Genomic DNA, 20,132 nt, shown 5'->3' with positions numbered 1-20,132 from the left:
AATCCTAGCACTTTGGGAGGCCAAGGCGGGTGGATCACGAGGTCAAGAGATCAAGACCATCCTGGTCAACATGGTGAAACCCTGTCTCTACTAAAAATACAAAAATTAGCTGGGCATGGTATCGCACACCTGTAGTCCCAGCTACTTGGGAGGCTGAGGCAGGAGAATTGCTTGAACCCAGGAGGCAGAGCTTGCAGTGAGCTGAGATCGCGCCATTGCACTCCAGCCTGGCGACAGAGCGAGACTCTGTCTCAAAAAAAAAAAACCTTTTTTGATTAGAGATTGCTTTATGTAACACAACATTGTTCATCAATAGATGAGTAAATGAGACTTGATTCTCATGTTTTAAAAAATGACAGACTCAAAAAATTTGCAATCCTAGTAACACTTTAGTATATTTAAAAGAAGAAGTTTTTTTAAAGCACAGTTAGTGAAAAAGCATAATAAGCCACTTACTGATGTCCATCCTCTGCTCAACAGGTAAAGGACTGACACGGCTGACAAGTTTTGAAAGACATGTTGCTGCAAGGAGCTGAGCATAGGATGTCTGTAAAGAATAATTATTATCATAAATGAAATTAAAATAAAGCATTGTGATAGAAATGTTCTTCTGAGCAATAACAGAAATTCTTCTGGTTTTCCAAAAAGGCAAATTTACAACAGATAAAATACGTCAATTTGAGATACATATATACAGAAAAGGATACACATACACAGGCATATAATCTCTCATAAGAAATCATTAGTTGAGGGAGGTATAGACAGTCATCTCAAATAACAATAAGCAAACAGGAGAAATAAATTACTTAGTAAGTTCAAATAAAATACAGTACTCTTACCATGGTCTACAGCCCTACACCACCTGGCCTCTGATTATCTCTTCAAATTCATCTGATTCCATTCTTGACTTTGCTCTGACCATGATAGCCTTCAGGTTCCTTTCCATATCTTCCCCACCCTGACCTCCATGTTCCTTGAAACCCATGTCTGACTATATTCTCTCTGGCCCCCAATTATCTTAATACTGTACTCAAACTCTCTAAATGCATGCTCACTCTTTAAAATTTGGTTCACGTATTCACTCCACCTCCTAGAAATTCTTGCAAAGAATTCTACTTTTTCTACTTAGAGAAAAATACTCCCTCTTTTTTTCTCTAGACCAGAGGCTGGCAAACTATGGCCCTTGACCAAATCCTGCCTGTTTTTACATAGGTTGTGATCCAACTGGATTACATAGGTTGTGATCCAAGCTGTTTAAAATTGTTTTACAATTTTAAACAGCTTTTCAACTGTTCAAAAAAATCAAACAATAACAATATTTTGTGACAGAAAAATATGTGAAATCCATATTTTGGTGTCCATAAAGTTTATTAAAACACAGCCACGCTCATTCATTTACACACTGCCTATGGCGGCTTTCATGCCACGATGGCAGAATTGAAGAGTTAAGACAGAGACCACACGTGGCGCTCAGTGCTTCCTACTGCTGCTCAGAGTATCATAAACCGCAGTGAGGTAGACACAACTCTACAGTGCCTAGAGAGCCATGGGTGTTTTCATGACATGACACATACCTTTTATTATTACCAGCGTATGTCTATCATATCAAAATAAGAAAAAATAAAAGTGGACTTCAAATATCTAATTTTTAAGGCACAAAGGAGTGTGGACTATTCTTTTATTGATTACATGGCAAAACAATGTGCTTTTTATGCAATGGTACTATGGTTGTCCTAAAAGAATATAATACACACTGATAATATCAGACCAAGTAATATCCCCAATATTCCCATCAAAATATTCCCAACTCAGGAAATCAAAAGTCAGAAAAAATAGGAAATTTGATTATCTCATCATAGTAGACTGTCTTTACAAATATAAAAAATGAGACTGCAACCAAAGTTTCCAAGTGGCTCATTTGTTAGTCAATCACATAGCCATTTACCAATGATGAGTTAATTAAATCATCATTGTTTTATTATAGTGGCCAAAGTTATGTGTGCAGAGAAAATAAGATTATTAGTTTCTGGTGGGAACAAATTCTCAAAGAGTTGAAGACACTGGAACAACATCAAAAGTCAATTTGAAAACAAGACAAATGATTTGGAAAGGTTCTCCTTAAGTCTTGATGAGTGGACAGATGTTTCTCATAATGCTCATACTCTTAATGCTACCAATACTTACTATCTGTTTATTCTAGAAGTCAATGCTGTGACGCAACTAAAGAATTGGCCTCTATGAAGACTGTGGGAGAACTACAGGCCAGAATATTTTCAAAGAAGTTGAGGACACATTAATTCAATATAAACTGAAGTAGAATCTGCTACGATATGTCACACTAGTGGTAAAAACATATGGAGCAGAAAAGGGCTTAGCTGAACAAATTTACAAATCTTGTGAAAAATGTAACACGTTTAAAGCCTATGGTTATTCACCATATTGTTCACCGGCAGATACTGTGTGGTAAATATATGAATCTATTTTAAGTTAATGAATCAGTAGTGCTAACAGTGGACTTCATTCACTTTTGTGAACTTTAGTTCTGTTCATTTCTATAAGATAAAGAAACAGTATCTGAATATTCTGTATTGGAAATAATATTCTCACTTGTCTCATCACACAATAGTTTAATAGCTTATCAGTGATAAAGTTTCACTGCTATTTTTTTAGCTCAGGAATAAAGCTAAGTTTTCTGAATGAGACAACGAAGTCACCATTGTTCAACACTAAATGGCTTTGGAACTTACTTTTTGCTGCAAAATTGATAACGTTCCTTAATAAATTCAACTTAAAATTACAAAATTGCCTAAAAAGTGCTTAGAACCTATATGCAGAACTTATACTGCAGTAAAGCCATTTTGATAACGTCATTTGAATTGCAAGTAATGTCAGGCAGCTTTATATACTTCCCACATTGTCAAAAGTTAAAACAAGTAGTGAGATCTCTATTCAGAGGTATATTTTCTGAGCTTCAACTACAGCTCCAGCTTCAGATCTTGATGCAAGTGTAAAGGCAATTTCCATATTATAAAATCCATTTAACTGTGCAATTAAGAGCTCCCACCTAATCTTCAATTGGAAGTGGTCAATCTGCAGTATAATGACATGCTAAAGGGCAAATATCATGATTTAACAGAATTTTTTAAATGCCTTCTAAATGATGAATGTGCTTAATTATAATCATATGCTCATAGACTGATTATTAGTATTTGGCAGTGCCTATCTATGTGAAAAGATATTTTCAAATATAAGATATGTAAAATCTCATTATAGATCAGCATTAACATACGAACATTTGCAATCAATGTTGATGATAGAAAACAACTCTAAACTCCAATTAATAATAGCAAAATGTTATCCCCCAAAAAAACAGTTCTATTCTCTTCAGTAACAGACCTGTATTATTTAAAAATCTGTATCAGATTATTATATTTTGAATCTCATCAATAAAACTTTGTAGAAATTTGTTTTTTCCCTTTCTATAGATGTTCTTACTAAATATCTTCCATTTTGTCTCCTGGCCCACAAAGTCTACAATATTTGCTATCTGACCCTTCCAGAAAAAGTTTGCTAACTCTGCTCTAGAACACACAGTCTCTTACTGCAATCATTTCATAGCTATTTATATATCTGCCTCTCCAACTAAACAAAGAGCTACTTTAATTCATGTACATAAATCAAGTACGCAGTACAGCGCCTGGTTTGACATTTAAATATTTTACTAAATGAATATGAATGTCTAGACTACGAATATCTAGATGGGAGGCAGGCAAGAGGTAATCAGCATGCTTTCGAATCATCCTTTCATGTTTCTGAGGTAATTACAATCTGCCTCCCCTATCTAGGTTTTTTAAAGTTGTTAGTCAACTTTCTAAAAATGTAATTTTTGCCCACTAATATGAGACATAAAAAGAGACCAATAGTAATCAAGAAACTATCTCAATTCATTCCTACTTCATTTCCTGGCTCCTCCCTAAGTTTGCTTTCCAGGTTTTCCAATTCTTTTCCTGATTAATCCCTTTAACAGTGAAACTACCGTTTCACAAAAACAAAAAAACCATGTGGCAGTATCTATCACCACTGCTAACACAGGCGTTCATTAACAATGACATACATCTACTGATCTTTCATGGTTAATCATTGTTACCAAATACTTACTGTTCCTCGTTCTAATAAAAGTTGACACTTGCTGAGACATTCTGGGCTGTCAATAAGTTCCAAGAGTGCTTTCTCAGCCTCTATTCTTTGTGTAAGATCAGTCCCTACGTAGAGATGAGTACATAACACTTCCAATTCAGCCAAACTCTTCAAAGAAAAAAAATTAATATTTTACTTCCATGAAAAAAAATAAGGTAAATATTTAATCACAAAAAAAAGGGATACAAATATCACATGTGTATTCATTAATTCAATACATGTTTATTGAAACACAGCTACTTACTAGGGGATACAGATGCAAACAAAACAGGCCCATCTCTTACTCCCCAAATTATTTACTTACAAATTGATAGTTCTGCAATGGAAAAGTACAAGAAAGGGAGAACTTGTCTACAACAAGGATTTGGAAAGGTATGCCTGAAGAAATAATATTTATGCTGAGACCTACAACGTTGAATCAGATTTTAAAAAGACTAGAAGGCAGTCCAGGCAAAGAAAGAACATTTACCAGGGACCTTCAGTAGAATGGAGTTCAGTAATTTCAAAGCATTAAAGGTTAGTGAGGCTGATAAACACAGCACGGAGATACCAGATGAGGCTAGGGAGATGGATGGGGGGAAATGATCACGCACAAGTTGCAGATAACCAAATTTATATTCTTTCTCAAATTTTAAGAATTTAAGGCTGGGCATGGTGACTCATGCCTATAATCCCAGCATTGTGAGAGGCCAAGGCGGAAGGATTGCTTGAGCCCAGGAGTTCAAGACCACTGCAGGCAACATGGCAAAATCCCCTCTACAAACACAACAAAAGTAGCCGGGTATAGTAGGGTACGCCTGTAGTCCCAGCTACTAGACGGCTGAAGTGGGAGAACTACTTGAGCCTGGGAGGTCGAGACTGCAGTGAGCCATGATACCATCACTGTACTTCAGCCTGGGGACAGAGCAAGACCCTGTCTCAAAAATATATATATATTATTTTTGTTATACGTTGATTTGGAGCTTCTGAACCAACAACTTAAAGTGCTGCATGATTTTCAGGAACTTTGACTTGATCCCAGGGTATTTCTAGCAATGTAATAACCAGTTATATTAAAGGCTCCTATTTTATAAGCATAAAGACTAAAGTGTTATGTTTACAATCCTATCTCGATGATATAAATCTAATCTCATATGACGGCATGCGACACATGGAAACCATCTAAAAAAAGAATCAGAAAATGAGTTCATCACTCCTCTCCAGCTTAAAAATTTTTTTGTTAAAGAGGTCTTCTGAAAACCAATTACCTCACTTTAAACTTGAATTAGAGAATTATTCTCTGAAAGAAAAAATATTGGCACAGATTTCAAAGTCAGGTAGGCATATGAAAATAATGGGATATTCATTTTTAAAAATGCCATTTTTTTGTCCTTTCTAGCCTGAATTTTATGCGGCAACCTTATACCTACACTAGCCCACACATTCCCTCACGTGCACGTGCATATACCGTCTCAGAAAAAGGAATACACAATTAACATCAAAATGAGACCTACTCCAGCTCCCATTATTCTTTTTACTTCTCTCTTCCTCTCTCCTTCTCAGCTCTTTTATAGCATTTTCCATTTCCCTATCTACATCAGAGCCCAGCATCCCAGACTTGGAAATTTCCTGCTAGAGTAAACACAGAAGTCCAAAAGTAAGATTTCAAATAGGCTGATTAAGATAAAGAACCTCAAATGAACCACATTTTAAACATTTCCCCCACCTAGATTAGCCCAAAAAAACCAGATTACTACTACATACTGTTCACAACAGTAAAATGCATACAATATTTATGGTTCATGAATACATAAAAATTATCTTGTTTTCTCCAGGGTAAGAAATACAAAAATAGGAGGCCAAGATGGCCAACTAGAAGCAGTGGCGATCAGAGGCTCCGAACCAAAACAGCATGTGAATCCTGCACTGATAACCAAGGTATCCAGGTTCTCTCATCAGGACTGACTAGGCAGTTGGGGTAACCCACAGGGAGGAGGGAAGAGCAAGGTGGTGCAATGGCCCACCTGAGAGCCACACAGGGCAGGGGAGCCCCTACTCCCAGCCAAGGGAAGTGGTCGGTGGCCCTCGAGGACAGAGATCCAGAGAAAGGAACAGGTACCCATCTCTGCCATTCTCCAGCCTCCTCAGGTGACATCTCCAGGTATAGGAGCGACCCAGATTAACAGGGCCTGAAGTGAACTCCCAGCAAACCGCAGCAGCCCCACAGAAGACGGACCTGGCTATAGAAAAAAAAAACAAAACAGAAACAACAACAACAGCATCAACGAAGAGTCCCCACAAAAACTTCATCCAAGGGTGAGCAGCCCCAAAGATCGAAACTAGACAAACTCATGAAGATGAGAAAGAATCAACGAAAGAATGCTGAAAACCCAAAAGGCCAGAGTGCCTCTTCTCCAAATGATCGCAACACCTCTCCAGGAAGGGCACAGAATTGGATGGAGGATGAGATGGACAAATTTTTAGAAGTAGGCTTCAGAAGGCGGGTAATAACAAACTTCACTGAGGTAAAGAAGCATGTTCTAACCCAATGAAAAGACGCTAAGAACCAAAATAAAAGGTTACAGGAGCTGCTAACTAACCATTTGAGAGAGGAACATAACTAACCTGATGGAGCTGAAAAACACAGCACGAGAACTTCGTGAAGCATAAACAAGTATCAATAACCAAATCCATCCAGCAGAAGAAAGAATATCAGAGCTTGAAGACTATCTTGCTGAAATAAGACAGACAGAGAAAAAAGAATGAAAAGAAATGAACAAAACCTCTGAGACTATGGGACTACGTAAAAAGACCAAACCTATGACTGATTGAAGTACTTGAAAGAGACAGAGAGAGTGGAACCAAGTTGGAAAACACACTTCAGGGTATCATCCAGGAGAACTTCCCCAACCTAGTAAGAGAGGCCAACATTCAAATTCAGAAAATACAGGGAACTCCAGTAAGATACTCCACAAGACAATCAACCCCAAGACACATAATCATGAGATCCTCCAAGGTCAAAATGAAGGAAAAAATATAAAGAGCAGCAGGAGGGAAAGGCCAGGTCACCTACAAAGGGAAGCCCATCAGACTAATAGTAAATCTCTCTGCAGAAACCCTGCAAGCCAAAAGACAGTGGGGGCCAATATTCAACATTCTTAAAGACAAGATTTTTCAAACCAGAATGTCATATCCAGCCAAACTAAGCTTCATAAGAGAAGGACAAATAAAATCCTTTTCAGACAAGCAAATGCTGAGGGAATTTGCCACGACCAGGCCTGCCTTCCAAGAGCTCCTGAAGGAAGCACTAAATATGGAAAGGAAAAACTGGTACTGGCCACTGCAAAAACACCCTGAAATACAAAGAAAGACAAAGCACACTATGAAGAAACTGCATTAACTAACGGGCAAAATAACCAACCTAGCATCATGATGATGAGATCAAATTCACACATAATGATATTAACTTTTAATGTAAATGGGCTAAACGCCCCAATAAAAAAACACAGACTGGCAAATTGGACAGAGTGTCAAGTTCCATCAGTGTACTGTATTCAAGAGACCCATCTCACATGCAAAAACACAGATAGGCTCAAAATAAAGGGATGGAGGAAAATTTACCAAGCAAATGGAAAGAAAAAAAAAAAGCAAGGGTTGCAATCCTAGTTTCTGACAAAACAGACTTTTAAACCAACAAAGATCAAAAAAGACCAAGAAGGGCATTACATAATGATAAAGGGAACAATTCAACATGATGAGCTATCCTAAATATATATGCAACCAATGCAGGAGCACCTAGATTCATAAAATGAGTTCTTAGAGACCTACAAAGAGACTTAGACTCCCACACAATAATAGTGGGAAAATTTAACACTCCACTCCCAATATTAGGTAGATCGACAAGACAGAAAATTAACAAGGATATTCAGACTTGAACTCAGCTCTGGATCAAGGGGACCTGATAGATATCTACAGAACTCTCCACCCCAAAACAACAGAATATACATTCTTCTAATGCCACATGGCACTTACTCTAAAATCAAATACATAATTGGAAGTAAAGCACTCCTCAGCAAATACAAAAGAACTGAAATCATAACAGTCTCACAGACCACAAGCCAATCAAATTAGAACTCAAGATTAAGAAACTCACTCAAAACCACACAACTACACAGAAATTAAACAACCTTGCTCCTGAATGACTCCTGGGTAAATAATGAAATTAACACAGATATCAAGAAATTCTACGAAACCAATGAGAACAAAGAGCCAACACCAGAATCTCTGGGTTGCAGCTATAGCAGCATTAAGAGGGAAATGTATAGCACTAAATGCCCACATCAGAAAGCTAGAAAGATCTCAAATCAACACCCTGACATCACAACTAAATGTACTAGAGAAGCAAGAGCAAAGAAATCCAAAAGCTAGCATAAGACAAGAAATAACTAAGATCAGAGCAGAACTGAAAGAGATAGAGACACGAAAAACCTTTCAAAAAAAAATCAATGAACCCAGAAGCTGGTTTTTATAAAAACTTAATAAAACAGACTGCTAGCTAGACTAATAAAGGAGAAAAGAGAGAAGAATCAAATAGACACCATAAAAATGATAAAGGGATATCACCACTGACCCCACAGAAATACAAACTACCATCAGAGAATACTATAAACACTTTTACACAAATAAACTAGAAAATCTAGAAGAAATGGAAAAATTCCTGGACATATATACCCTCACAACACTAAACCAGGAAGAAGTAGAATCCTTGATTAGACCAATAAGTTCTAAAATTGAAGCAGTAAAAAAATAGCCTACCAAACAAAAAAGCCCAAGATCAGACACAGCCAAATTCTACCAGAGGTACAAAGAGGAGCTGGTACCATTCTTTCTGAAACTATTCTAAACAACTGAAAAGCAGGGACTCCTCCCTAATTCATTTTATGAGGCCAGCATCAAACTGATACCAAAACCTGGCAGAGACACAACAAGAAAAGAAAACTGCAGGCCAGTATCCCTGAATAACATCGATGTGAAAATCCTCAATAAAATACTGGCAAACCAAATCCGGCAGCACATCAAAAAGCTTATCCAAGCCTAGTGCCATGGCTCACGCCTGTAATCCCAGCCCTTTGGGAGGCCAAGGTGGGTGGATCACCTGACGTCAGTAGTTCAAGACCAGTCTAGCCAACGCAGCAAAACCCCATCTGTACTAAAACACAAAAATCAGCCAGGCATGGTTTCACGTGCCCGTAGTCCCAGCTACTCGGGAGGCTAAGGCAGGAGAATCCCATGAAGCCGGGAGGTGGAGGTTGCAGTAAGCCAAGATTGCGCCACTGCACTCCAGCCTGGGTGACAGAGTTAAGACTCTATCTCAAAAAAAGAAAGGAAAAAAAAAAAAAAGTTTATCCATTACAATCAAGTCAGCTTCATCCCTGGGATGCAAAGCTGGTTCAACATATGCAAATCAGTAAACATAATCCATCACAGAGCCAATGACAAAAACCACATGATGATCTCAATAGAATGATTCAGAAAATGCCTTCAATAAAATTCAACAACCCTGCATGTTAAAAATTCTCAATAAATTAGGTATTGATGGAACATATCTCAAAATAATAAGAGCTATTTATGACAAACCCACAGCCAATGTCATACTGAATGGGCAAAAGCTGGAAGCATTCCCTTTGAAAATTGGCATAAGACAAGGATACCCTCTCTAACCACTCCTATTAAACACAGTATTGGAAGTTCTGTCCAGGGCAATCAGGCAAAAGAAAGAAATAAAGGGTATTCAAATAGGAAGAGACAAAATCAAATTGTCTCTGCAGACAACATGATCCTACAATCTAAAAACTCCATCATCTCAGCCCAAAAACTCCTTAAGCTGATAAGCAATTTCAGCAAAGTCTCACAATACAAAATCAATGTGCAAAAATCACAAGCATTCCTAGACACCAACAATAGACAGAGAGCCAAATCATGAATGAACTCCCATTCACAACTGCTACAAAGAAAATAAAATACTGAGGAATACAGCAAGGGATGTGAAGGACTTCTTCAAGAAGAAGTATAAACCACTGCTCGAGGAAATGACAGAACACAAACAAATGGAAAAACGTTCCATCCTCATGGATAAGGAGAATCAATATTGTGAAAATGGACATACTGCCCAAAGTAATTTACAGATTCAATGCTATTCCCATCAAACTACCATTGACGTTCTTCACAGAATTAGAAAAAAACTACCTTAAAATTCATATAGAACCAAAAAAGAGGTCGTAGAGCCACGACAGTCCTAAGCAAAAAGAACAAAGCTGGAGGCACCACACTATCTGACTTCGAACTATACTGCAAGGCTACAGTAACTAAAACAGCATGGTACTGGTACCAAAACAGACACACAGACCGATAGAACAGAATAGAGACATCAGAAATAAGAACACACATCTACAACCATCTGATCTTTGACAAACCTGACAAAAATAAGCAATGGAGAGAGAATTCCCTATTTAATAAATGGTGCTGGGAAAACTGGTTAGCCATATGCAGAAAACTGAAACTGGGCCCCTTTCTTCCATTTTATACAAAAATTAACTGAAGCTGGATTACAGACTTATCCCAAAGTATTTAATCCCAAAGCCATAAAAGCTCTAGAAGAAAATCTAGACAATACCATTCAGGATATAGGCATGGGCAAAGATTTTATGACTAAATTGCCAAAAGCAATTGCAACAAAAGCCAAAACTGACAAATGGGATCTAATTAAAGAGCTTCTACACAGCAAAAGAAACTATCATCAGAGTGAACAGGCAATCTACAGAATGGAAGAAAATTTTTGCAATTAACCCAAGTGACAAAGGTCTAATATCCAGAATTTACATGGAACCTTAAACAAATTTACAAGAAAAAACCCCATCAAAAAGTAGGCAAAGGTAGTGGCCAGATGTGGTGGCTCATGCCTGTAATCCCAGCACTTTTGGGAGGCGGAGGCAGGAGGATCACGAGGTCAGGAGTTGGAGACCAGCCTGGTCAACATAGTGAAACCCTGTCTCTACTAAAAATACAAAAATTAGCCGGGCGTGGTGGCAGGCGCCTGTAATCCTAGCTACTCAGGAGGCTGAGGCAGGAGAATCGCTTGAACCTGGGAGGCAGCAGTTGCAATGAACCAAGATTGTGCCATTGCACTCCAGCCCAGCCGACAGTGCGAGACTTCATCTCATTAAAAAAAAAAAAAAAAAGTGGGCAAAGGACATGAACAGACACTTCTCGAAAGAAGACATTTATGTGGCCAACAAACATATGAAAAAAAGTTCAGCATCACTATCATAAGAGAAATGCAAATCAAAACCACAGCGAGATACCATCTCCCACCAGTCAGAATGGTGATTATTAAACAGTTAAGAAACAACAGATGCTGGCCAAGCTGTGGAGAAACAGAAATGCTTTTGTACTGTTGGTAGGAATGTAAATTAGTTCAACCACTGTAGAAGACAGTGTGGCAATTCCTCAAGGACCTAGAACCAGAAATATCATTTGACCCAGCAATCCCATTACTGGGTATATACTCAAAGGAATATAAATCATTCTGTTGTAAAGATACATGCACATATATGTTTACTGCAGCACTATTCACAATAGCAAAGACATGAAAATAACCCAAATGCCCACTGATGATAGACTGGATAAAGAAAATGTGGTATATATACACCATGGAATACTATGCTGCCATGAAAAGGAATGAGATCATGTCCTTTGCTGGGACATGGATGAAGCTGGAAGCCATTATCCTCAGCAAGCTAATACAGGAACAGAAAACCAAACACCAAATGTTCTCACCCATAAGTGGAAGCTGAACAATGAAGACACATGGACACAGGGAGGGGAACAACACATACAGGGGGCCTATTGTGGGGGTGAGGAGAGGGAGAGAGAGCATCAGGACAAATAGCGAATGCATGCGGAGCTTAATACCTAGGTGACAGGTTGACAAGTGCAGCAAACCACCCGGCACATGTACACCTATGTAACAAACCTGCACATTCTGCACATGTATCTCAGAACTTAAAGTAAAATAAAACTAAATATGTATTTATATACGAAAATAAAAAGGAGCCCCTTTTTCCCTCTCATGATCAACCTAAGAAGCCTTTTCCTTCATCTAATAAATTTGGAGGACTGAATTTTAGAACTGGTAATACTCAATATAATTAATAAACTGATCCTGCTGGCATGCATTCATCTAGGCCTAAGATTCTTTGAAGTAGACTTTGACTGCAAAAAGAATTAGGCCAAGAAATAGTAACAGACTTGCTTAACAAAAGGCAGCAAAAATGAGACTAGTAACAGTGCCTCATAGGTTTGGAGGATTAAGAGTTAGTGTCATGTAACTTCTGGTACACAGTTGTTTTTAACATTACCTAATAATATTGTAATGATTTTAATTATATCCCCTTAAAATATATGTCCATGTCCCAACTCCAGTACCTATAAATGGGAACTTATTTGGAAATAGGGTCTTCACAAATCCTTAATTAAGAATCTTGGTATGAGATCATGTTGGATTGAGAGTGGGCCCTAAATCCACTGACTGGTATTCTTATAAGAGAAAGGAGATAGATCTGAGACGCAGAGATATAGCAGGGAAAACCATATGAAGATGTAGGCAGAGACTAGACTGATGTTTCTGCAAGCCAAGGAACACTGAAGATTGCCAGCAGCCATCAGAAGCAGCTCGGCAAAAGGCATTTGAAATGGTTTCTCCTTCAGGGCCATTTCAGAAGGGACCAAACCTGTGTATGTTTCAGATTTCTGGCCTCCAAATCTATGAAAATAAATTTGTATTAAGGCACAGTGGCACATGCCTGTAATCCCAGCTACTCAGTAGGCTGAGGCAGGAGGATCGTTTGAGCCCAGGAGTTCAAGGTCAGCCTGGGAAACATAGCGAGACTCCCAACTCAAAAAAAAAAAAAAAAAAAAGTGTTGTGAGCGCTTGAAAAGTAATATTAATAGTAATCAATTCAATAGCACCTAAATAAACCTATTTGGAAAGATTATGGAGAAGTCTGGAAATTATTTGTCTGTTTTGCTTTACTGATATAAAAAACCTCAAGACAGAACAGACCTGGGGTGTATTTACATAGTATTTAAATCAACAATGTTACCAATCACTCTTTTTTTCCAAAGATATTTCAGATTATTAACAAATGAAAGTCCATCCAAGATAAAAAAAAAAAAAAAAAAAAGAGGTCTGAATTTTCTTTTACAAAAGACTGAAAGGGAAAATCAAGTTATTCTTTCACTGTAATGGTAACAAACATATACCTGGTATACAAAAAACCTTTTTAGAAAAAGTGATACACACACAAAGGCCCTTACCCTGGTAGAAAGGCATTATCTAGACATATAAAGCAATTAAACCGACAATATTGTGGTTACTAACCAATCAAGCAATCTTCTGTTTAGCACTTGATTTGCTAAGGAACCTTTATTTTTTATAGTAAACTGATAAATTTTCATTTTAGTTTTATACATTGATATCTGAGAATATGATTAATATGAGAATGGTCTCAGAAAAATGGATCCCTTCTCAATTTGTTGACAAATCAGGTTTGAGTTTTTAAAGCTTCTACAAGTCTTAATGATAACATTAGAAGCCCATATAAATAACTAAGAGGTAAAACAAAGAGAACTGGACATCATTTACCTCCCACAGAGTAACTGTCACATATAAACAGGCCAGGCATGGTAGCTTACATCTGTAATCCCAGCACTTTGGAAGGCCAAGGTGGGTGAACTGTTTGAGCTCAGGAGTTCGAGACCAGCCTGGCCAACGTGGCGAAACCCCATCTCTTCAAAAAATAAAAAAATAAAAAAAACAATCAGCCAGGTGTGGCAGCACATGCCTGTAGTCCCAGCTACTTGGGAGGCTGAGGTGGGAGGCTCTCTTGAGCATGGAAGGCAGAGGTTGCAGCGAGCCAAGATCCCACCACTACACTCCAGCCTGGGTGACAAAGCAAGACCCTGTCTTAAAAAACCACACACACAAAAAACAGACAGCATCCAACTTTCACACCCTAGGAGACAATGATGTAATCCTGACCATAGTCTAAATAAGGGTCTTCCAAATCATTCTGGACTTATTTCTGGCCTTTGTGCCTGACACAGAATTGGCCCCTAAATGAGGAGTTCTTTTTATATAGCAAGTAAAAAGTCACACAGGTAACTATCAACAGGTGAATGCTGAGTAAAAGCAGCCACACATGTGACTATCAACAGGTGAATGGTGGAAAGTATATATTGTATGGTTCTTAATAAACAGAAAGCAGATCAGTGATTTCCTGGCTGGGAGGGAAGACAGCAGAGGAGTGGGGGAAAAAGGGCACAGCAAAGAGAGATTATAAAGGGGCACAAGACCACAAGGAAACTTTTGGGGGGATGCATATGTTCATTTTTTTGATTTTGGTGACAATTTCACAGATGTATACATATGTCAAAACCCATCCAATTGCCCAGTTTAAATATACACATTTTATTATCAGTTGTACTTCAGTAAAGCTGAAAAAAGAGAATAAACGCTTTTGTTTCACGAAATAAATGTTCCCTAATAGTAAAACATAAATAAGCCACAAAAATCCACTTCAACTGAATTTAAAGATCTTGTCAATTACTTTCCTGTATCTTTCCTACCTTCTGGAATTAAGCTTCTTGATTACAATAAACAGAAACTGCCTTCATTTTGAAGTTACTCATTTCCCACAAACTCTTTTTTCTTCCTCTTACTACCTTTTCCTGAGTATCCCTGAAGGCTTTTATCTGGATCTCTTGGAATTCTTCCTTCTTACAATGAAATAGATAATATTTGTTTTAGTGCTTTATAGTTTACAAAAGTATTTCCACCCTTTTTTCAAACCAACCCTGAAAAATAGGCTCTTGTGAAGTATGTATTTTCAGTATATTTACTCTGCAGTTTAAAAAACTGAAGCTGAGATCAAATATATATAAATTCCTCAAGTTTAGAGATAATCAAATTCTGAGTCAAATACAAGTCTACAGACCCCAAATGCATGTTGTTTCCCCCCAACCTGCCCAAATTGCCACTCTTTATTTCCATCATCATCCACCTGGAGATGATGTCCTAGTCCATACTTCAAGAGACAGGGTCTTGCTATGTTGCCCAGGGTGGTGTGCAGTAGCTATGCACAGGCACGGTCCCACTACAGATCAGCACTAGAGTTTTGCCCAGCTCTGTCTCTGACCTGGGCCAGTTCATCATTCCTTAGGCAACCTGGTGGTCTCCCATTCCCATACTGATGGGAGGTCAGTATTATTGATGTTGAACTTAGTGGAGACACTTGATCGGTGGAGCACACTACAATACAGCCCAGAACCCCTAAGCTCAAGTGATCCCCCCACCTCAGCCTCCCAAGTAGCTGGAACTATAGGCACACACCACCATGCCTGGCAGTCCATATTTTTAGCCCTGTCTGTTCACCCTCTTTGTATTTGTGTACAAATTTCTTTCTCTTGGAAATCTAGAAAGATGTAATCAGCCAAAAATGTCACAAACAGAATTGAACAAGCTTTCCACTTTAAGTGCCCCATCTTTTTTTTTTTTTTTTTTTTTGAGACAGAGTCTTGCTCTGTCGCCCAGGCTGGAGTGCAGTGGCGCAATCTCTGCTCACTGCAAGCTCCACCTCCCAGGTTCACGCCATTCTCCTGCCTTAGCCTCCAGAGCACCTGGGACTACAGGCACCTGCCACCCGCCTGGCTAATTTTTTGTATTTTTAGTAGAGACGAGGTTTCACTGTGTTAGCCAGGATGGTCTCGATCTCCTGACCTCGTGATCCACCAGCCTCGGCCTCCCAAAGTGCTGGGATTACAAGCGTGAGCCACCGCGCCTGGCCTGAGCAAAAAGGTTGGATCAACTGAGTCCCTTAAATTTTTCCTAACATTCTCTCGATTCTCATCAAGGTACCTCTGTTCTATCTAAAGTGCCTACCTCTTACTTGTTCTCAATTCTCTCTCTTTCCTCACTCTGCCCCCTTATCTGGATTGCCTCCTGTCAGGGAATCCACACCCATTAATTCTTTTGGGACAGGGTATCCTAATTCACAGCTTCCTAACCAGAGTGCAACTTCTTTGAATGATTCACAGGTATGCCTGAGATATTGATCCCTCTGCTCTCCAGACAGCAGGGGTAGGGCTTGAGACACTGGGGAAAGTGCACACTGATGGCCTTTGGCAATGAGCGGTTTATGTTAATGAGACACATAATTAACAATTTTTATGTATGTCATGATGTGAAAAAGATGTTGACCAGTACCCTAACCTCACCCTACACAAATCTGCTTCTTTACTCATCATCTTGATGGCATAATTTTTGCCTAGCTGTCCCTTTGGGTAGGTGACAGTAAGACAGAGGTAATGGGGAACACGGAACTTGTGAGTTATTAGGCCTACTAACTCTGTAATGTTGGGGAAGTCACAACTGTTTTAAGACTCAGTGTCTTCAGAATAAAATGTATATATGCACACTTTTTAAGTTAGTGGCAGGGCTCAACTCTATAGTGAGGATACGAAAACTCAAAATGCTAGGTATCGGTTATCACTAGTAACAAATGTTCCTTGAGTTAACTGATTAACAATATGATCTAATATGCTAAAAATAATTCAAACGGAGAAATTTCAGTTTTTTTCTAGTCAACAAAACTGTCTGATCTTATATTTGTCCAACTCCACTTCTAAGCTGTCTACAGGAATGTACTGTGAAGTACATTCCTGCAAAACCAATATGGGTAGTTTCGACATCAGCAGCTAATTTTTCCAACACTATGCCTAGATAAGAAGTAGTCTTTCAGGACTTGATGATTTACTATACATCATCTTTCCATGTATGAAAAAATTCCAAAGTTCCACCATACCTTTTAATTTACTCTCAAGATTTACACGGGCTCTGTGAACATCTGATTACCTATTTACAATCCATAAATCCTCCTTGTAAGATTCTTCCTGTGAAAATTTCCCAGAGGGCACATTTACTAAAGTGGTAATACATTATTTTGACCTGAGGACCCTTAGAAATGGCACGAAGTCAAAAGGTAATGTGTGGGGCTTACTACATAACGTTCTAGAACTGTCGATTACCAGACAGTAACTGGTTTTAAAAAAAAGACCCTTTAAAAGAATCAATAAATCAGCCAAATTATAAGTCTGCGTGATCACAAGGGGTTCGAAGAAGTCTACAAGGGGAATGAGATTCTTAGATACACTGTCACCATATTATGAAATTCCCTTCACTCTCCGGGGTCATCTCCTGTCACCGACTGCCTCCCCGGTCCCATCCCTTTGTCCCAACCAAACTTAACTTTCTGCAGTACACCATGTTCTTCCACAATTCTTTGCCTTGGCTCACACTGTCCTTCTACCTCCATACCCTTCCCTTCCTCTTCACCTAGCAAACACCTACGATTCTTTCAAGGACCAGTAGACTGCAAGTTCCCTGAGTATAAACCATAGAGTTTTGTTCAGAGCTGTTGTATCTTCAGCGCCTAACATAGTAGGCACTCAATAATTAATAAATGGAAGAATGGAGGCTCAAAGAAACTTAAAGCATCTCTTAGCTGAGAGCATAGCAGCTCTGCTTCACTCTTTCTCAACATACACGTTTGGCTGGCTGCCCCCTTTTCTGTGCTCCCATGATACTGTGACTGTTTCTACCATACATTTTTCACTTGTACTGTAATTCTCTGTGAACTGTATGAGGGCGAGGATAGTAAGATGTCATCCTTCAAGCCCAGAACTTTCCACAGTGCTTGAGGCACGGCGGGGAGATAATAAATGTTTGCTGAATAACTGAAAGGGGATTTCAGAGCAGCCCCAGGATATACAAGCACGCGTCCCATCTTCGTACCCTCTGCGATCCTTGCGCCCGCGCCCGGCTCGGGTTTCCTCCTCCAAAGAGGCGGCCGCGGAGCCCTCCCTCGCAACTTCCCCCAGACGCAGCCCCCGTCTCCTCTAGCCAATTAAAGTCCAACTGCTGCCGCCGCTCCTTCGGTGGATCCGAAGCCCCCACTCGGGCTCGGGTTCAACTGTGTGGAGGGAGGCTGACGACAGAGCCGCGCCGGCGACGCGGCGGGAAGGCGGGAAGGCTGCTCGGCTGCTCCTCCGCTCGGCAGCCGCGCGAGGCGCGCCAAAGCCGGCCCAGCTGGGACTCCCACCTGCCCCGGCGCCACTGAAGCCGCGGTCAGCGCGCGTGCCGCCGGCGTCCGCACCTTCCCCGGGGCGAGCCCTGGGCCTGCCCCCGCTCCCTCCACCCGCCGCCTCCAACCCAGGCTCGGCCGCCCCTTTCTCGGGCTCCGGCCAGGGCCTGGGGTATGCAGCCCAGACCAGTGTCCCGGTCCCCGGCTAGGGGCAGAGGCAGGGGCTGGGACTCCGGGGACACCGACCCACGGCCCTGCGGCCTCCGCCGCTGTCCTCGGCCCTCGGTCTCCAGACCCCCGCGTCCCGCCGGGTTCCCAGGGCGGCGGAGCGCGGGCCCGCGGCGCAGAGCGCACTGACCTGGAAGTGCAGCGCCATCTTCCCAGGAGGCGGCGCCGGCCAGCCGGTCTGCACCCAGCGCCCGAGGGGAGGGAGCGGGGGCGGGCGCCGCGGAAGCCCCAGCCGCCCGCGGGGTCCCTGCGCCGCTCGCTAGCGCTCGCTCGCCCCTCACAGTCTCAGCCGCGCTCGGCGTTCGTATTCGAAGCGCTGGAGGGGCGGGGCTGAGAGGGATGGGGCGGGGCTGGGAGGGATGGGGCGGGGCGACGGAGGCGGGGCGCGAGGCGGGGCCGATAGGGGCGTGTCCTCCGGGAATCTCAACCGCCCTTTGCGCTCAGGTTTCAACCGGCGCGTGTTGGTGGGTCATGACCTCCAACCTCTGCCCTTTGACACAACTACCACGACCCACCTGTCAGCCGTGGACCCTGATTCATAAGTCTTCCAAAGGCTCTCTTTACCCCGACCCTCAAAATATAACTACTGCCCATGGCTCCCGACCCCTGCATCTCCAGAGATTTTCTTGTCTCCTAACAGCCGCGAACCACAGACACACACAAGCCATAACTTTTGACTCCCACATGCCAGCTGTTGCCCTTGACCCCTGACTCCCAGGGCCCAAATTCCATTGTTGCTTAACAACGTTTTTAAGTTGATTTTGGTTAAAATTAAGCTGACCATGTCTACATGCTATTAAGTTGTAACATTCAAGCTTTACCTCTTATTCTTTGTCTGCATTTTGTTTAATATGAACTTATATTTTACACCAAATGATTCCATTGCAATGAGAATTTATTGGAACAGGAGTGGGTCAAAGTCACTGCTTTCTGATGTTCTTCGTTTTTTCTTCAAGTTCAACAGTTCCATTTGGGAGCACTGTACTTTAGTATTTAAGAGGGAAACTCCCTTAAGCACTTCTTGTATTTGGGTCTGCTAAGAACAAAGTCTCTCAGCTTTTGTTAACATAAAATCATCTTAATTCACCTTCATTTTTTAAAGGATAGTTTTGCTGGGTATAGAATTTCACATTGGCTTTTTTTTTAATCTTTCAGCATTTTAAAAATGTCTTTTCATTGTCTTCTGGTTGTCATTGTTTCTATTGAGAAATCAGCCATGAGTCTAATTGTTGATCCTGTCTTTCACCCCCATCCTCAGCTACTTGAACATTTTTCTCTTTTTTTCTTTTTTCTTTTTTTTTTTGTCTTCAGCACTTTGTGCTTGATGTCACTAAGTTTGTGTGTGTGTGTGTGTGTGTGTGTGTGTTGTACTTATCCTGCTTGGGATTCATAAAGCTCTTTAAGTGTGAATGTGATCTTTTTCATCAAGTTTTGAAAAATCTTGGTCAGTATTTCTTTAAATGTTGCATCTGTCCCCTTCTCTCTCTTTCTTTCTTTCTCTCTCTCTCTCCATTCTGGAACTTCAGTTAC

At 40.5% G+C, this 20,132-nt stretch overlaps 1 protein-coding gene across 3 annotated transcripts in view; it reads right to left on the bottom strand.

Moving 5' to 3' along the window:
* The window catches only part of RANBP17 (RAN binding protein 17), a 432,717-nt gene extending 413,793 nt beyond the window's left edge, over positions 1 to 18,924 (bottom strand). For all 3 annotated transcript variants that reach the window (XM_017960123.2, XM_017960124.2, XM_009209561.3), the window contains exons 1-3: positions 18,733 to 18,924; positions 4,159 to 4,305; positions 457 to 547 (exon numbers count right to left, since the gene is read on the bottom strand). In XM_017960123.2, coding sequence (XP_017815612.1) covers positions 457 to 547; positions 4,159 to 4,305; positions 18,733 to 18,750 — 256 coding nt within the window. In that variant the 5' untranslated portion in view covers positions 18,751 to 18,924. The remainder of the gene's footprint in view (positions 1 to 456; positions 548 to 4,158; positions 4,306 to 18,732) is intronic.
* Positions 18,925 to 20,132: the final 1,208 nt, after the last annotated feature.

The sequence above is a fragment of the Papio anubis genome, chromosome 5 (assembly GCF_008728515.1).
Source record: "Papio anubis isolate 15944 chromosome 5, Panubis1.0, whole genome shotgun sequence".
Lineage (NCBI taxonomy): Eukaryota > Metazoa > Chordata > Mammalia > Primates > Cercopithecidae > Papio > Papio anubis.
This window is presented reverse-complemented; position numbering and strand designations above follow the sequence as displayed.